Source organism: Rhodnius prolixus, unplaced genomic scaffold (assembly GCF_049639745.1).
Source record: "Rhodnius prolixus isolate KJV_2025 unplaced genomic scaffold, Rpr scaffold_37, whole genome shotgun sequence".
Taxonomy (NCBI): domain Eukaryota; kingdom Metazoa; phylum Arthropoda; class Insecta; order Hemiptera; family Reduviidae; genus Rhodnius; species Rhodnius prolixus.
This window is the reverse complement of record NW_027411587.1, coordinates 371,439-390,765: the sequence shown is the minus strand read 5'-3', so window position 1 is coordinate 390,765 and position 19,327 is coordinate 371,439. Positions and strand designations below refer to the sequence as shown.

The 19,327-nt window shown below is 32.7% G+C and overlaps 1 protein-coding gene across 14 annotated transcripts in view; it reads right to left on the bottom strand.

Moving 5' to 3' along the window:
• Window positions 1-3,078: 3,078 nt before the first annotated feature.
• The window catches only part of LOC141448456 (uncharacterized), a 227,652-nt gene continuing 211,403 nt past the window's right edge, over window positions 3,079-19,327 (bottom strand). For 12 of the 14 annotated variants that reach the window (XM_074116826.1, XM_074116825.1, XM_074116818.1 and 9 more), the window contains 5 exons: window positions 15,108-16,567; window positions 14,676-14,879; window positions 11,960-12,097; window positions 9,931-10,084; window positions 3,079-8,162 (listed from right to left, as the gene is read on the bottom strand). In XM_074116826.1, coding sequence (XP_073972927.1) covers window positions 7,893-8,162; window positions 9,931-10,084; window positions 11,960-12,097; window positions 14,676-14,879; window positions 15,108-16,513 — 2,172 coding nt within the window. In that variant the 5' untranslated portion in view covers window positions 16,514-16,567 and the 3' untranslated portion in view covers window positions 3,079-7,892. Of the gene's footprint in view, window positions 8,163-9,930; window positions 10,085-11,959; window positions 12,098-14,675; window positions 14,880-15,107; window positions 16,568-16,716; window positions 16,817-17,899; window positions 18,188-19,327 lie in introns of those variants that run through there. The other 2 variants (XM_074116828.1, XM_074116830.1) reach the window with 2 other exon arrangements.

The following is a 19,327-nucleotide window of genomic DNA, read 5'->3' as shown; positions in this document are numbered from 1 at the left end:
ATGCACCCTCACTATCTACTAAACCCAGGGAAGGTTACTGTGTGTTTTTAAACTTTAGAATGTAGGAGTGCTGAAGTGGAAAGATTATTATTAAATAAAGAATTAGAGATAAATATTTAAATAATGAGCGAAAAAGTACAATTATGTTAATTTTCTAACAAGTTTTGACAGCAATTTCTGAGACACAGTCGAGATTGAATTTGCTCGATTTAGGGAGGGCGCCTTATTTTAGGTACTAAGTTTGTGGCGGTGGTGCTTATGAGGCACGGAAGGACTTAACACTGTAAAAGAAAGGCATAAATTTATGCATATAATGGATAGCGTTTAGTGGATGATTATTCTTGTTAACAAAATCAGAATTCTAGTTGGATGGTTAAGCAATATGGAATTATAGAAATTCATATTTGAGTTGAAATACTGGCTTATGCTGGGAAAGGAACGTGGTTAGATACATAAATCATAAATTTAATTCAAGCAATTTATTACGCGTGTTGTTAGTTCAAATAACTATAATTTAGTTTTTTTTTTAATTTTAGCGTAATTATAATTTGTTTTTGAACAGTAATTGGTAGTTGTAATCAATTGGTCGTTTATTTCTGTGAATTGTTATTTACTTATATTATTCGGTTATTAAAATGGTACTCGCTCTTGTCTGTGACGGACTGTCTAATGAGTCGTTGTATAAATAGTAGTCTTTCTTACCATTTCATATTTAAACTCTGCCATATATTTAAATTTGGGAACATTTTTGTTCTAAGTTTATAATTTGTAAAAATCGCTAACAATAATAAATAAAACAATCATAAAGCAATGATATTGATCATTTATCCTGAAATAGAATGAGTTTGAAAAAAATGACTTGAAGGCATGAATTTCTTCTTATATTTTACTTGTAAGCTGAGGAAAAAAAAATCATATAATATTTTATGACTCTGCTATAAAACTTGGAGTTTATTGATTTCTCAAGGGAAGGATATAATACGTAACCTTCAAATAACGAAGTAATCCCCAAAAATTGTGGTCTTCCTCAGATGGGTCGTTTAAGCTTACTTTTAGTAGGCTGACAGATCTTATACTTTAGTATATTTACGAGTATGTTAAAAGGCGCGTATGTCTTTTGATGAGGCTTTGATGGGAAATCGTGCAAGACCTCCTACCACTATAAACTATGTATATATTTTCGCCTTTGCTTTTCACCTTCAATCGATGTTTTTTTAGGACATAAATTCAATAAAATATAAATAAAATAATAAAGGCACATCAATTTCTATCAACAAAATGTATTTTATTGATCGTTGACAAAACTTTTTATGTAAAACATAGAAAAATAGTATATTAATTGATGCATTAATACTGTACTACCACTTCAATGAAACAATTCTATCTGGTGGAAACGTCAGAAAAAGTTGAAAAAAAAATCGTACATGAGAGTAGTTAAAACGGAGAACCATTTAAAATTTCTGTAGAACTGTCGTTACTATAATCTCCGACAGTCACAATAATTTTCCAACCTTGCTGTAAATTGAACCACATAACACCTATTCAAGTACAAAAAATAAAAAAATAAAAAAAGAGGCAAAGAGGCTCATGACCGGAAATTACGAATTTTCTGACTGCAAAAATAAAGAGAATTTGCTAACATTTTCCCTTACAAAACAGTTGCGATATTCTATAATAGCAGCGCCTTACTCTTCTCAAGGGGACCCCGAAGGATAGCCTTTGTAAACCAATACCCTGCAGTTAACCTCACAAGGGTGCCGTGCTATGCACATGCATGAGGCTGAGCCGGCCTTTCATGCAGTTTATGAACAGTTGGGCTTCATTAATTCCTAGAGCTGGCAATTAAAAATTAGTATCATGTTCACAAAATTTTTAGCAATAGTACTATCACTCAAACTTTATACTTATACCAAATAAAACAGTTTATTCATATAACTCCCATTATTGAATGCTTAGATGTTGAATCCTCCAGTAAAAGCTTTGTTTTCTAATAATTTGTTTTTGAGGATAACTTTATGTGAAACCACATAAGAAAAAAGGGTTGCTTACAATAATAAATCACAGCTTATCTAAACTGAATTAATTTTTCAACCTAGCTTCACACAGTAATTCTTACTTACTGATCTTGATCTCCAGTAAATATATTAGGGCTTTGTTTTAAATCATGTTTATACCATTCAAGTGGGCTATTCTTTTTCTTCTGGCTAAAGAGTTAAAAACAGTGGCGGGTTGGACGCAAAGGAGGATATAACTGTAAATACAGTTGTAAAACAGTGAACCTAAGATAAGAGGAAGATAAAAATTCCCAAGAGGTAGGCGATGTATTAGTGGTTGCAGTACGCTGATAAAGTGTGTATAAACGAGTACGTGTTAAGTCGGCCAAACTGCCTTGTTAGTGGCGTGCACTATATACAAGAGCCGCTAGTTCCTCCTTGCCACCGCCAGCCTAATCTAAGGAGACTTATGTGAAAACAGAACTTGCTTTCACACTGAAAACATGTAGACGTAGAAGCTAGAGGAGAAGCAGACAAGACCATAGTATGTGTTCGTGGGTTGGCGGCAGACGTCAGACCCTTCCCGTGACGTCCAGACAATCTTTCTTACCAATTCGGAGACGAGTTCTCCATTCCTTTTTTTATGGTACAGTTTTGAGAAATATTCATAGTTAAGATTGTCGTTTTCACTTCCCCCCCCCCCTAGCAACAAATAAAACCATTATTAATGCTCGCTGAGACAATGGCTATTAAACTTTTTAAGCATTAAATTTAACAAAAACAAACAAGTTTAGTCACAAGAGAAGTATTGTAAAAATGCATTAAAAGTATAAAGTATATTTTATTAAATATACTTTAAATTCGTTTCTAAAATACCCTTTCATGGAACCAATCAAGTATCTGCAGCTTACAGCGCTATGTACTTCCAATTCTAAATTTAAGCTCTGACAACTTGACTGATTTTTTTTTTTTTAATTTTAGTTTCACTCTCGAATCGGGATTCAATATTTCCAGCTAATAATTCTGAAAAGATTATCAAATTCATTAAATAAAAGTTTAAACTATTAATAAAAATTACACATAATTAATGAACAAGATATATTTATATATATTTTTATAAACTATTTTCTTCGTTTTTTCTTATATATATGTATGTATAACGTACACATAAAAATATTACAAGAACACATAATTTCATATAGAAGTTTTTTTTATTGTTGTTATATTACAATTAATTCAATTTTTTCCCTTTTTTTTTTTTTATCTTTTTTCACAATTTTAAATTGGTCTTCAAAAAGAAAAATTTCAAAAAAAAAACTCCATTTCTAGCCAAAAACTATTGGTTCTGCATTCGATTTTATTTTACAATTTTTATTAATTTTTTTTTTCATAAACAATTAAGAGTCAAAAGTAATACATATTTTCGGTCCCTTACTGAGATATTTCTTTTTTTTTTTTTCATTTAAAATTACGTCCATTATGTGGTAAAAAGCATTGAGAAATAATATGAAGGAATAATGTGTAAAATAATATTAATAAATAATTTTACGTGAATATTTTTCAAAATAAAATAAATTTTGAAACTGGATATTAAAATGTTTTAAACCTTTGTTTATCCACCCACGTATTACACCAAGATTTGAATACTGTAAAAGTTAATAACAAAACTTACTTCGTTAGAAAAAATTAATAATAAAAATAAAACACTCACACAACTTTTTCTTAAGATAATCTCCCCTTCCCTAATTCTACGACGCTGAAAAGTATTGGACGAGGAAAGAAGAACAGTCGCCAAACATATCTAACTGAACGAAACCTGCAATATCTCCTCAAGCCCAGAGGCGTGATAGTTATTGTATTTTCAAAGCACTTAAAGGGGATGCCAATTGCAGTACCAAAGTCCATGCACCATGAAAGAGGAACTTTGGTCATCATTGTTTACAGGTACTATTCATAATTATCAAAATGCACTAACAATGATCACCTGTGAAACAGAGCTTTGTTGCTATGCTACCGATTTATAATTCATGCTAAATAATAATAATTATTAAAATATTGTAACTGCATATTGTCAGAACAAAATAGTGTTAACATTCATCGAAACGTTAAACAGTATTTATTTGAACATGTTACAATACATTTTCTGGTGTTAAGGTACTGACAGAAAAGTTGAAGTTATTACAGTGACTTCATATCGGTTGGAGGTGTGATGCTCAACATATTATGTGGTTCATAAAAAATTCAAAGAATCAGATTCTCTATTTTAGTCCATGTATTCCTATTCTAACATGATTCTGTGGAATAAAAACATTTTGAATAGCCATAGAAACTTCAGAAGGCCGCTAAAATGGCATCAATATTGGCAGAAGCCGTCCCCACTTGTTAATCACACGCAGTAGTAAAAGAAAGAGAGTGAGTGGGCTTTAACAATAGAAGGTAGATTGCACCCAGTAAAGAGGCATAACTCCCTTCTACCACTACACCTGCAAGAGTAATGGGTAGTGGGTGTTCTTTCCTTCCACGTTGAACGAACGCGAAAAGTAATTTCTTCTCTTTAATCCCTCAGCCAACCATCTTTTTACAGCTATCCTGATCTGCAATGTCAAAGCCCTTTATTTTTTCAATGTCTCTTAACTTTAAAGAGGGTTCTTCGTTGAGCACATCCATAAACGCACAAGTTCTAAAAATAATAGTGCTCCCTCTTTACCAATCAACTTACGTCATGAAATTCTAAAAAAAAAAAACTAGTATTAATTGATAATACTAATAACTTAAAATAATATTGATAATTTTTAACTCAATGAATCACAAATAACAATCACGAAAGTTGTTTTTTTAACGCTATAGTTAGAGAAACGAAAAATTAAGGGAGGAAAAAATAAAGAGGGAGCAAAAAAAGATGAAGAGATCGATAGCAAAGTAGTCCGAGGTAGGTGAAAGAGAATGGAGAGTGGACAGACAGTCTTGAGCAGCGACACGACTGAATGACTAAATGAAAAAGAAGAGGACGAAAAAGAAAACCAATCCAATGATACACTCTTACAAGTTTTATCTTTGCACGATTTTGCTATCCAGTAAACCAATCATCTGGAATGGTGCTTCTTCCAATAATATATTCAAGAACTCATTAAAACTGAAAGCTATATTGCTTTCACTTCAATTTTTCTTCAAACTGAGTAAAGGAAACAGGAAAAGAGAGCCAAAGAAACTCCATTACTACCGTTCTCACATTTAAGACTGAAGATGATTAAAATATAAGTATCCGATCATTTGATGTGGATGTTTTGTGAAATATAAGGCAATGCTTTTTAAGAAAAAATTAAATACCCTAATTCAGTCATTATAGCAAAATATGAATAACAAGATCCACAAAGATGTTTTTCTATCTGGTATGCAGAGCGTTGCCTATAAAGAGGAAAAATTGCCTGGAAAAGCGCTAAGAAGAATCTGATGCAAAATGTTCCACTGGAAAAATGAATTTCTTTTTGAGACAAGTTCTTTGCTAATTTGTTCTTGAAAAGAGCTACATTGTGCAGCTGATTATTCAGAAGGTACTATTCTGAGATGAGAAAAAAAAAGAAGAGATGACTTCCTAGATTACTCCTTAAACCTCCAAGGAGACATTATTATGCATAAGCAAAATAAGCACTGTGATATTTTTTTCAAACCAGCTACTCAACTCTACCTGAGTTCAATTAATACACTTCAAAGGTTTTAACACGTTAATCTCGCTGACCGAATCGCATCCAATATTAGCATTTGTTTTCTTTTCATCCTGAAAGTCCCCTGCCAGTACTGGTGCATTATGTAGTATCAATCACTGAAGGGCTATACGTACGGTCCAGTGAACCTAATACTCTTTACATAAGTCTTGAGAATCTAAACAGGATATTCATTAGTCTAAAAATTCTGTGTTATTCTTTGTTCCCAACGTCTCGGCAAATATTGCTTTAGGGAACCAAATATTTAGTAGAAGTAAATATTTATAAATACCTGGATGAAATTTGCTAAGGATCGATCACATTGAAGTGTTTTGCTGAATAGGGATCTGAAATGTTTTGCTGACAGCTTCATATAAATAGACTTTCTCTTCTGCAAGAGGGGAATAAGAACCAAACGATTACACATTTCCCAGTTTCTTCCAAATTTTACTACCATTATTAATAAAATTATAAATTGTAATTAATGATAATTTTGTCAGCTCAAACTTGTAAAATGAAGAAGAAAACATCGTAGGCATGAGAGTATCATATTAAACTGCTAACTTTTGCTGTAACTGCCCGTTAATTTTTTGGCCGCAATCCTCAAACAATAAATCTTTAAAAAAAAAGAGATTCTACTCCAATTTCTTAAAAAATGGTTTCATCAATTCTTGATAATTGCACTAGTCAATAAAGAAAAGAATAAAGGCAAAAAAAGCTTCATTGAAAGTGCCAACTTGTAGATTTGATTAATTTAAAAAAAAATAATTTTTTTTTGGTTTATTATTATTTTTAAACATTAAAGGGAACCATTTTTTAATTAAATTTTTCAGAAATTTACTCTAGAATAATTTAGTAAAAACAAACTGTATAAACAATATTTACTTAAAATAAAATATTTTCTCTTAGACATTGAACGTACAATGATAAAACAATTCTAATTGAATTTCTATTGTTTGGAGAGAGAGGGAAACCAGGAGAATTCACAGAGAGACCTAACTGCCTAAAGTGATAAATTCATTATTCCAAACCAATTCCTTTCCAAAATTTAGTTCGTAAACACTAATTCTTAAGGTTGGGTCTTATATGAATAAACACTTGTCAAATTACAGTGTATTTCACTATTACGGTTTGAATAATATTTAATTTTTGTTATAAAGTTTTACAGCATTAGAAGCCCTGACTAAAACCGTAGAGAAAATCACAATGTTTTTAGGTTTCAGTCCTATTTAGAGTGGATATTGACATCTCACTATTATTTTTCTACTTGCCAATCATTTCAAAACGAATTTATGCCTTCATTTAATGAATTATATGACTTGGAAATGGGCTAAAAAAAAAAAAAAAAATGAAGTTGTGTTTCAATTGCCGCTGACATTTTTCTTGAATGAGTTTTGACTTTGCAGTTATATATTTAGCTGGGTATTATAACGTTAAATCTAACATGAAGTATTTCATCTAACATTGGGCTAGTCAATGGGTTTGACAAAAATCATCTGCATGGATTGGGACTAGAATTCGTAAAAATGACTTTCAATTTAAAACGGGCTCTCCAGTATCTGTGGGAAATGAATCAAAGTTCAGGTGAATGTGAGTACGAGCTAATTACTGATTTAATTACCAAATCTATCTGATCAGAAATTATCACTAATTCGTCAAACATCAAATCAAAACTCTCACAAATACTGACCAACAATAATTGTAATCGTTTGAACTAACAGACAGGTTGTAAGTGTAACTAATTGGTGGGCACCACATTAATAGAACTGAGCTTCAAGAACATGAGCTTTATATGTATGTATATTATATACTGAATCGTGTCAGAACAATATATATGGACCATATTTTAAATGTGACGAATAGTAAAAAAAAAAAAAAAAAAATGAAAGTGAAAAACATAATGAAGAAGGCTATAGCCGAGAAATTGTACTTGAAGAAAACCCTGTTTGCAACTTACGTTCCTCCTCACGAACTATTCCCATCACCATCATCCACCAGATTTACAAAGTAAGAGATAGTCTAGTGAGTGTTGCACTTTCAAATTTTATTGATTTTTCAATGTCACTTTATTTAAAGAATATCACCATTCTAGTGTTGATCTAGTTGTTGCATGATTCATAACAGTTTCGGTTTTTCATACTATCCCAGGATAAGAACAACCCAAATTTATGTAATAATTTTGACAATAATATATAGTTCAGCTTCGGTAAAGATCGTTGTATATAGTTGAAGAAGTGTAGGAATATGGACCAGGATGATCAGTTGTTGAACTTTTACGAGAATCCTCACAATCCACTTTCCTTATCATCGGATCACGAAGTCCTTCACAAGTTTCTTTCATTCGATTTAATTGTTCTTGCAATGAACGATATTCTTCTAAAAAACGTTCTAATTGAGCTGCATGATAATCATAAACTGCGCTTCCTAACAGATTCAATATTGGTGTTTCTGTGCTCATTCCGCCACCCTGAAAGGTGTGATAAAAAGTAAAGATAATAGTATAGTACTATTCCAAGTCTCTAAAAGTAGATTTCCGAATTAAAAAGTTTTAAAAATAACACTTTGTTGCAAAACAATTAACTTCTAGGTTAATTGAAATATCGATTTAGTAACTTTCTTTTGATTTCTTGTTTTATTTCTATGGTTTAATTACTTCAAATAACTGAAAATAAGTATTCAGATAAAAAAATAACAGTTCTACAACTAACTTTTGAACTTATGATGTTCGGCGATGGTCCCAAGAAAAAAGTCACAACTTTTTTAAGTAGAAAACTTAAAACATACTCGTAAAGTATTAAAGTTATGATTAAGTAAGGAAGTCAGGCAATAAGTCAAAAATTATTTAAGTATATCACATTCTACTTAAGCAATAACTAGCAATAGGAAAATATTTATAACAATTATTAACCGGCAATACCGGACTTGTAACAAAACCGCACATTATTTAAAAATTATATCTCCTGCAAATTTCAAAAATAATAGATAAATAAAAAGATAATATAAAAAAAACGTTCGTAAGTTTCTATTTTTAAACTATCACTCTAGCTGCTAATCGTCTGGGCAATAATGAACTCAGTGAGGTATGAACATCATCATAAGTTCAGGTTAACAATAACCACGTTAAAATTAGATTTTTAATGAGATTCCCAAATCATGATGTTAGTGAAAATCGAGAAGAGAGGAGAGGGTGGCAGGGAGGGAGAGAAACTGCTCAACTTTTCTTTTTTGGAATATTGCATGCTTATAACGATGATTGCTTAACGATAACATGTCGAAATAAATAAATAAATGCAAGAAATGAAGTCTAGAATAGTGACGTTCGATTGAACAGTGTACTTGGGTGGGTAACGCAGCGGTTTTATGACTCCGGTAGCTGTCGCTTTGATAGAAGCACACCGCGACGTATTGACACTGATTATCTAGTGACACTAGCTAGAGTTTGGTACAAACGTTTCTTTTGGCTATGGAAATGAGTAACAAGGCTCTGCTCTTTAGAACAACGTCTACCATGCTTTTGGTGAAGATTATTTCACCTGTTCTTGCTGACCTTCTTGGAGTGTATTATTAATTAATTTCTTATCTTAAGTCTTTTTCGGTCAGCCTTTTACACCATTGAAAGTTCTCTTCTAACGCAAACATAATGTACTTGCTGGCCATAATTACACCACATGGATGGGCATATTTGTTAGGATAGTAAATTCTGAAACCTCGCTGGTCCAAGCTGCTGCAAAACAGGACGTTAACAGAAGGCCGCTGCACTACTAAGGTTGCTGATTTAAGAAAAGAAAGATTAAGCGGGGCATGTTTTCTTAAACTCAATACTCCAATGTTTAAGAGAGCCTATGAATTACCGAATAATGGCAGTAAATACGAGCAGAATTTTGTGGTTTTAGGATCCGTTGTGGATCTGCGAGCAGCATCTCTCTCTAATTAATCCCGACATCAAGCCAACTCAGGCTACAGAGACACCCTCTCCTCTATTTCTCTTACACCCAATGGGTGCCAAATTTTACTTTAAAAAGTTCGTTTAACCTTGATCCTTATTTAACTACATTTTATAACTGTTGCAATTATTTAACTAAATAAAACAGTATATTTGATCATTGCAAACCATTTCCATTTGAAATAAAATTTAGCACCTGCATTAGGCTGAATTTAAAATCTAACACATTAGAAATGTCATACACTAATCATCATTCTTAATTACAAACGTTATTTCTATATTGCTTACTCACACTGGCGCTATGTGGTAAAGTCTGGTGATGTCTGACAGGTGAGGTTGGTAAACTAGGATGGTGCCATGGTTTTTGACGTGGTTGGGTGTAATTCATTTCTGGCTCGCAGAGATTCAGTGAGCTGACAGACCTCTCACAACTTCTACCAGCTAGCCTGTACAACACATTTTAAATAATCTTTGAGGCTAATGTTATAATTTATATGCAAATTAATTTTTTTGTTTGTTTTGTTTTATATCAATATTTCTTTAGATATTTATATAATTTAAGTAGAACATAATGATTTAAAAGTTTTTTAATCCAATTGCTAATTAGGTTACAAATCGCTGGAGTGTTATTTATAATTCACTACTAATGCAAGTTTGTGAGGTTGATTTTCTTCGAATCACCTATAATAAAGAATTATAACTCATAAGAAGCTATTGGCAAAAACTCTTTATCGATGTGCTTTGACCACAATGGAAGAAAGTTTGGCAAATTGATCGAGTTTAATATGGGGCACTACAACACCTAATCGATCCTTGATGTGAGACAAGCAGCACCAAAGCTTTAGTAATAATTGGTAAGAAACGGAACAAATTTAGGGATTCTATTTATCAAGTCAATGGTATTGATAACGTTTAACGCTATAAATGCAAAATATTGGACAAGTTGTTTCCACCCAATGCAAGCGCTTTATATGTAATCGGTTGCGTTAGTTTTTACTACTGAAAAGCTTGCTGACAAAAATTTCACTAAAAACTGAATAGAATTTGTTTTTTTAAAATGTTTTTTAATGATCATCGAGAATCCAAAGTACAAGAAAAAAAGACAAAAACAGCTCAAGGAAGTTTTCCCACTTCGTATATTTTTAATGTTACGATAATACTCGTAAGTAAGGAAAAAAATTAAGAATGTCAATTTTACAAATCGCATTTTCCATGGGGAATATCCGCTTCTATGCACGTAAGTCCAAAATTGTGGATTTAACAAATTGATTCTCGTTACAGACAACTCTGTCTCGTCACTTTATAAATATTCTAATAGCTTGTAATATTTGACGATGAAATCTGTAAACAAAATTCCGTATAAGAAGAATAACTTTTTGGCTTTCTAAAATATTATAGGCAGTTGCCAAAGGGATTCATGATGGTTCTTATTATCAGGTGGTTTTAAACTTTTTCAATTAGAATATAGTTTGGATGGAGCTGAGAAGTTACCTTTCCTTTAATTGTAACACTTTATTATTGTGAACATGTTTTTAATATTGAAATCAACTATCTTTTAAGCAAGTTTTATGACGCTAATTCTGGTATAAAAAAGTACTTAAGCGTTTTTAACTAAGGGTTTAATCTTATCAATTTCATTCAATCGACCAAAAAAGTTGCAAAAAGGTTTCGCCAGTTGTGATCATATTCTTATTAGCACTATCACTAAAGATGATTGCTCACCATATGTAAACACCACCCTCACCTGGAAAAACCTGCCCAATATTATGTGTAAAAAAACTTTAAAAAATTAAAGAATTTATTAATTTTTATCCCAGATATTCTTCTATCACAGAGGTTCTCAAACTTTTCGACTCACAGCAAACATTATCGTAATGGGAACATTGCGATATATCCATAGAAAGAAGCAGCCCTATCTGCAAAAGAAAGACTAGAGAATATTAACCACAAAACTGCTAGAGAGTCCACGCTTTAAGGTGATACGCCTATATGCACTAGATGGGCATAAATGGCATCAGATTTACGTTCTACCCATCTACTAATGGAACGATCGTTTTAAGAGTAATATTATAATAACAATAATGAAAAGTCATTTAAAAAAATTTGATGTAAAAAAGGAAATCCCCCTCTCCGATTCTCTAAAAAAAGTATAAATGGGGAACTCAGATAAAGTGGATCACTTTTCTTCCACAGCGAGTCATCTTTATTCATGGTTTAATGGAAATGTAAGGAGTATTATAAAATAAAAAATGAAAAAAATATAAATGGTGCAGATAATAGGATATCAAATTATATATTATTTCCAATGTGAATCAGTTCACCTGTAATAAGAGGAAGACCTGGAATCCATAGAAAATCTACGATTAGAGGCTGTACTTTCGCCTGCGCTACTGCCACAACGACTTCCTGCCAATAATGGTGACTGGCTACTAGACACTCTGGGGTACCAATTTTTCGTCCTAAACATATTCAGTAAAAAAGAGAAAAATGGGCATTAAATTCAGATAATGATTACTAGAATACAAAATACATACGTACACACAACACAACACACACATTACAAAATAAATAATAAAAATATCAGATTTCCACGAACATTCTTTTAGCATAAATCCAAATAAATAAAAATATCAAATTTTCTTTGAAATATTATCTCTAAAATAAATAACATACTGAGGATGAAAAAACAAAGCGTCATCTTGTAAACCCCCTTTTTTATTCTTTACTGAAATAAAACCTTTCTGTGCACGAGAAGTGATGAAATCCACATATTTTACTTTATAATTTGTCAATTATTTATAGATGATTAGTTCAATATTTTAACAAAGAATCAACAGACTGTTTTATTTGATTGCCTAAACTTTTACAACTTTACTTGACCATGTCACTTTTATCATAAACGAACCAAAACAAAAATTAAAGGAAAGCGAGTGGCTTTGCAACTCGAAACTGGGCTTTTTTATTTTTATGCAGAGGAAATGCAATAAAATACATGTTAGTCCTGTTTAAGAATATAATTAGATTTATTTAAACACTTAAATCTTCATAAAAGTCATGGGAGTCAAACGTCAGTGATTTCGTTTAGACGTAATATTTGGAAGGTAATCTTGCTGCTACCCAGTAACTGTCTAATTAATTATATTAGTCAATTCTAAGTAAGTAATCTAAACTTATTGATAAGATATTATTCTGTGTTTAAGGTCAACTATTCTTCTGTCAGTCTCTTATTTTAAGGAAGTTTCTCAAAGGAACAAAACAAGGATGCCTAAAATTTTATATAATACTTCAAAAGTGTGGTAAACATACATATGTATAATTTTAATTTGAAAAAAATTGCTGAAATTATTAATTTATTAGATATATGTGTTGGTATGATTAAAGAAAAAAGTTTAAAGAATAATAATTTGCCCTTCACAATTCCAATCTGTATGAATTAGTGTTTCAGAACCATGGGAACGTATTTTTAAATTATAGCACCCTTCCCATCCTACTAATGCAGTCCAGCGTCCGTATATTTCATTTTAATATTCTTTAGGCACTTCAGAAGAAGTGATTTCTTAAATAAGTTCAAATACATCATTAGTTACTTGTTTTTCCAGGGTATCTACCTCGGAATAGGTAATATATTTCGTTATTTAATTAATAAATGTATGTGATTTACTTGTCTTACAGATTCCCTGATGTGTGTCAAAGTCTCATGCAAACCGAAAGGGAAGACCGTGTTCATAATTAATAATGCTTAAATAGCATTAATTCGGCTGTTGCCATTGAACATTGTAATTATATAGTAAATCTGGGGCTGAAGAGCTTAAAGGAAATAAATGTAGTAAAATAAATAATAAATAATCAACAAACAGTATTTAAAAATTGCAATAAAAAAAATATTTTGCAACAATTTAAATTTTGTATTTTTCTTTAATTAAATCTAAAACTATTTAAACTGAATAAATTTGCAGCAATGACTAGTGTTTGCTTATTCATTACTCTAGGATTAAATCTATCTGGTTATGTGGTGTCTACCAGACAGGTGTTACCACATTGTTTTATACATTGAATGAAATGAGGTTTCAGCTAAATTAATTAACGTGTGATCAGGGACTACAATGATGGAAAGATCACAAGACAATTTATTTACCTATTGTGATCATAGATATCGGTTTCGAGGCGTTATCCTGATGATTGATGATCATCAGTGAGGGACAATCGAATGCCTCAGTAAATGTCTTCAAGGACTTCAAGTTTTTGCTTAATATACACAGAATAATATGATCTGAACACACTCAAACAATTTTCTATTACCACAATTATATTACTATGAAACTTGGAATCTTTCTAAGATGATAGTTCACTTCAATATTGTACACGTTCACTACAATAAAATTATATTGTTAAAGGAAGCGCGACGTCTAGCTCTCTCAGCACTCTACTAAATCAATATTCCTAGAGAAATAGTCACAACATATCGTACACCTAACGTATAAGTTATGTCCAAATTCAAAAGAAAATAGATTTGGCGGGTCATAAATACACTGAGACAGACATACCAATTTGTTAAAAACTACTTTTCGTAATCAGTTCACTTAAAAAACGTATATTAAACGTAAATTCATTTTCAAGGATTTTCAATTCAAGTAAATAAAGTGTAAAAAAATGGCTTAGCAATAATACTCCATACAGCAGTAATATTAGGAATGCTTCCAAATAATATACGTAAGTAATAATACGTGAATAGGTGGGATACTGCGTTATTAGTCAGTCTTATTTGTGAAAAGCAGCAATATTTTGACAAAAGTGACATAACTGTCGTCAGCGGATGCTTTACCACCCAAGGCACAAGCGTATTGTTGTTATAACTTTTTAATTATTATTTCAATCTATTCCACCACATACATCAATTTTGCCTAAAATATATTTAAAAATAAGTTGTTCAAATGAAATAAGCCCTGGTATTGAATAAACAAAAGTAAATAATACTGAATCACTACAATATACTATAAATATATAGACTAAAAGAAAATTCATTTTTGAATTGACTACCTCGGCAAGGTTACCGTGGAATATGCAATTGATGAGGAAGAACGAGGTAGCGGTGCCGGCGGCGACGTGACTAAATCTGGATAGTTCCTGGCGTCCACAGCTGCAGTCGTGTACAGGCTACCAGTGGGCAATACTTCTTTGCGCAGAATGTGCTGTTGTATGCAGCTCAGGTCTGTATACATCTCGTTTGGGCTGATTTGCTGCCTATTTTATAGCCAAATATGAAATGATTTATTTTGAAAAATAATGGATATCATCAATTCTAAGTTAAATTTACGGTGACCAACAACTTTTCAGGATTCTGATTACTGACTAAATACAAATTATCACTTCTAAAAAATCTGACTAAATAAGGGGATTCACAATCACATGCAAGAAATAAACTCATTAAAGATGTTTTATATATATATTTTTAGGGAAGAGAAAATTTACCTGGGCAATTTCGGAGCTGGCCTAATCGGCTCTGAATTGTGACTGCTCGGAGAACCTCCTTCATCATCTCCATCACCTTCCTCGCCGCTAGGAACTCCACGATATTCGCAATTCTTCGGATGCACTTTATTACTAGCTGGAATATCCGAATAACACGTATCTCCTTTCTTATCCATCTCTATTTTTTCATAACTTTCCGCTTGTAAAGTTCTCGTCTCCTTTCTAGGTTGTCCGAGTAAACATATTAGCAGACAGGAAGCTAAAAGAAACAAAAAGGCCACAATGCCACCCGCGACTATCACTTTACCACTCATTCTTACTTCCGGTTTTCGCCGGTTTACCGTTAACGTCACATTACTTTCCACTTTACCCGCTTGATTCGAAGCAACACAAAAGTACACCCCAGCGTCTATAACCTCTACTGAATATATGGTCAACGAGCTTTTCAAATCGGCGTAGTGTAATATATAAATTCTTTTATGATTTGGTCGTGAAGGCGCTGAAACATTTGCTATCGGCCTATTTTTCCAAATCCACTTTACAGTTGGCGTTGGATTGCCAGTCACCATACAAGACATTGTTACGTTGGCTCCTTCTTCGGCCTGCATAACAGGTTGCAAAGGCGAAATTCCTGGTATGCATGCGAAATCGTCAACAGTAAGCTTGTCCCAAGTTTTGCCAGTCAAACGTTGCGGTGTCCGACATGTTGGTGGCTCAGAACTAGGAATATTATGACTCAGCATCCACTGTCTAAGTGTTCTCAGTCCACATGTACAATTCCATGGATTGCCAGCCAATTCCAAGCCGTTCAAATTCAATAGGCTCGTCATTGTTGACGATTTCATATCTACTAGTCTATTCTTGTCTAATTTGAGCCAAACTAAAGTTTGTTCTAAACCAGCAAATGCTCGACTCTCTAACGACCTTATCTTGCAGTCCGTAAGTTCTAACTTTACCAACTGAGGCACGCTTATAAATGCGTCGTTCCCTATACGCTGTATAGGATTTCCGTTTAATTTGAGCTCTCGCAGTTCTGGTATTGAATCGAACACATGCGAAGGAACTGCAGAGATAATGTTGTAACTCAAATCTAATTCTACTAAATTTTTGAGTCTTCGAAACGCGTAACGATCTAATGTCCTTATCCGGCCTTTGGCTACATATATTTTTTGTAAATTTAATAGGCCGACACCTATGAATGCATCGTTGGTGATGGTTGATAAAAGATTTCCAGTAAGGTCTAATAGTTGAGTACTCGCATCCAGCTGGCCTGGGATCCTGGTTAAATTTCCATTGATACAGACCACAGATTCCTTGCCGCTCTTCCATTTGCAATCGCACTGCGGCGGACAATCGCCCGGGATCTGCGGCAAAAATACCAGGATCACCAGGAGTTCCAGGAGCATAGCGTGCCTTATTCATCCTCCGACACCTTCAGCACCATGCCACCATCAGTTTACCTGTAAAAAAATTATCTTAATAGTTCTAATTTATTAGACAAAAACACAAATAATAATGTCGTTTAGAATTGATTAGCTAAGTGTGCTAAATTATCAATAGATTAGATCTCATACGAATGTTTTCCTACCAGGATTGGAAGAGTGCGTACCTCCCAACTTCTCAGTTGGCACTAGGGATTGGATATCTAATCAGTCACTCTCTCCCCTGTAGTTTCATCGAATCCAGTCATAGTACCTACTCCGATTGAACTGCAGAATGCCCGGAGTAACCAAGAAAAAAACAGATGTAATTGTATCTTATTAAAATTGAAAGAATAATTTATTTTGGAAAAAAACTAAGAACGAAGAAGTCTTACAAGAACTTTTTATACCATGACAATGGCAAGGTAAGCACGCCCCTTTGGGAAGCTACGAACAATGCACAAGAGTGTAATTTTATCGCTAATAACAGCTACAACCAATGAATTAAGCCCTGATTAATTGAGTGAGCATCTGAAAGCCTGGTCCTAATGAGAAATAAAAGGAGCTTTTCGTTGTTAATAATTAACTTCCTAAGACATTGGTAATCGTTAATTACTCACTGGAGTTTATTTGGCTGGCAAAAAAGTGTATAGGTAAGCGATTGTTTGCCGTTCAGATATTGCCATTGAAAAATATTAGCAAAGGGAACATAATATGATACCGCAGTTTTGAAAGCAGTGCTTAATTTTTCATGTTTTAGTTTCAGGTAGCCCAGACTGAAGACCCATTTTAGCTCTTTACCGAAGTTTCCACTTTGTCTTTTTTAATCAACTGTCCTCATTCTGTAGAACAACTACGTTATCCCTCGACCGGTTTACTGGTGCTCCAGGGCCTGCTAGTCTACCTGTACAAATGAACTTAATTATTTGTTTTCAAATTAACATTTCCCTTTCATTCCCGCTATTGCTCATTGTGTTTTGTAGCTATAGTGAGCCGAACAAAAACAACACCTACAGTTTCGAAACTCTCTCTATTAAGGACAAGCTGCGAGAGCTTTCCGATTTAACTTTGTACCAAGTTCAAAACAGTTTCCTAATTATGCAAATAACTAGTATTATAATAGCAATCTAATAAAGTTTCCATAATGGCTTCTATCTTGCGGCCGCAATAATTACCTTGGTGGCTGGATTCATAAAACCGTGAAACTTTTCGATTAAATTTTATTAATATTTTTTTTTAGCAACAAATTTTTCTATTGGAAGTTTAATTACTTTTCATGAATGGAGCCTGGTTATTGCTTTTTTGTCTTTATATTTATTCTCCTCCCTCTCTGCTTGGTGTAAATATTTAATAATAAACATATTTTACTACCTCTCATTCATCGTGCAGTGGATTGTTTCCGAGCAAATTTGTTATTTATTGAAAACGTCCATTCTGAGCTTTTCAAAACCTTGGTCTGTGCAAGAATACGCTTGATAAATTTGATAGATCGCTGAGATGCACCAAGGAACGAAACCAACAGGTTTTTGTGAAAAATCAATCGACCGAATGTACCAATTTACTGAATATATTTTTCAAAGAATTAAAACGTTTTTGAAAACGGCTCATATGATTTTTTTTATTTTATTTTATAAAATTAGTGGTTATAACAAATTGACTAAAATTTATTTGGCATTTTCCCTTGGGATATTCCATTAAAACTACTTCCGGGTGAAGGAAGTGGTTAATGGAAATAATATCGTAGCCAACTATCTTTTGGGTAAAAATTCTAATTTCAAGAAAATTTAATTACGTAAATTTTGAAAAATAGAAAGTATGGCCTTATATGTAAAGTAAGTTTAGAAAATAGTAATTGAAATAAAAGTAGATTTTTCTTTCCCATACGGGTGTACCTTTGGACATTACATTAAAATAATGCAAGCGATTTATATTTCTGTACTGAGAGAGTGCCATAGACTTGGAGCACACACATCCAAGAGTGGAAAGTGTTGTGAAGTATCGTTGCTACGTGAGTCAACTTTATCATCTTTCCTCGTCGCATCCTTTCTGTAACTTTTTTTTGCTAACAGGAGTTCTCCTCTTCATACAAAGAAGTAAAAACTGTTTTCTCCTGGTGCAGTAAACTATAACTGGGAGACTCCACAGGGAGAGCGATTGGAAGAGAGTCAACTATGACTGGATACTATCTTCGCTTACTTTTCCACCTTTTGATCTCTTTTAGAAATTTTCTTATTTATTACATCGATAAAAAAAATGTAAGAGACAGGCAGGGGAGAGGTACTGTCCCTACAGTCCTGAGAACTGAATACAACTTCCTTATCACTTTGTGAACTGGAAAACTACATTAAATAAAACAAAATGAATAGAATAAAAAAGAAAGTACACCGACTTCCCGAGCTCTCAGTGTTCTTTGTTACAATACTCTTCTCTGTCACAACCAACCATTTCTCATTTTTTTTTTTTTTGCAATATCTTTTGTTAAGGTTGACGTAAACAATCATTTTTATATATAATTAAATTAGTAAAATTAACTTTAACAAACCGAGATAAGAAGAAAACTCAGGAAAAAGATTAAAGATTGCAAGATATACGAGTTGAGCAAGATAGAAAACAGCAGTTAAATAAATCTAGAATCACTTTCACACTTAATAGATTCCTTGAAGAATGAAGTAACAAAAAAATAAATAATTATTTTGTTAAGAAGGTCAGCTGAAAGGTTATTTAAATGTCTGATTAGCATAACAATTTTTCACAGAAAAAAATCTCGAAAAACTCACAGATCGATGTTTTCATAATCTA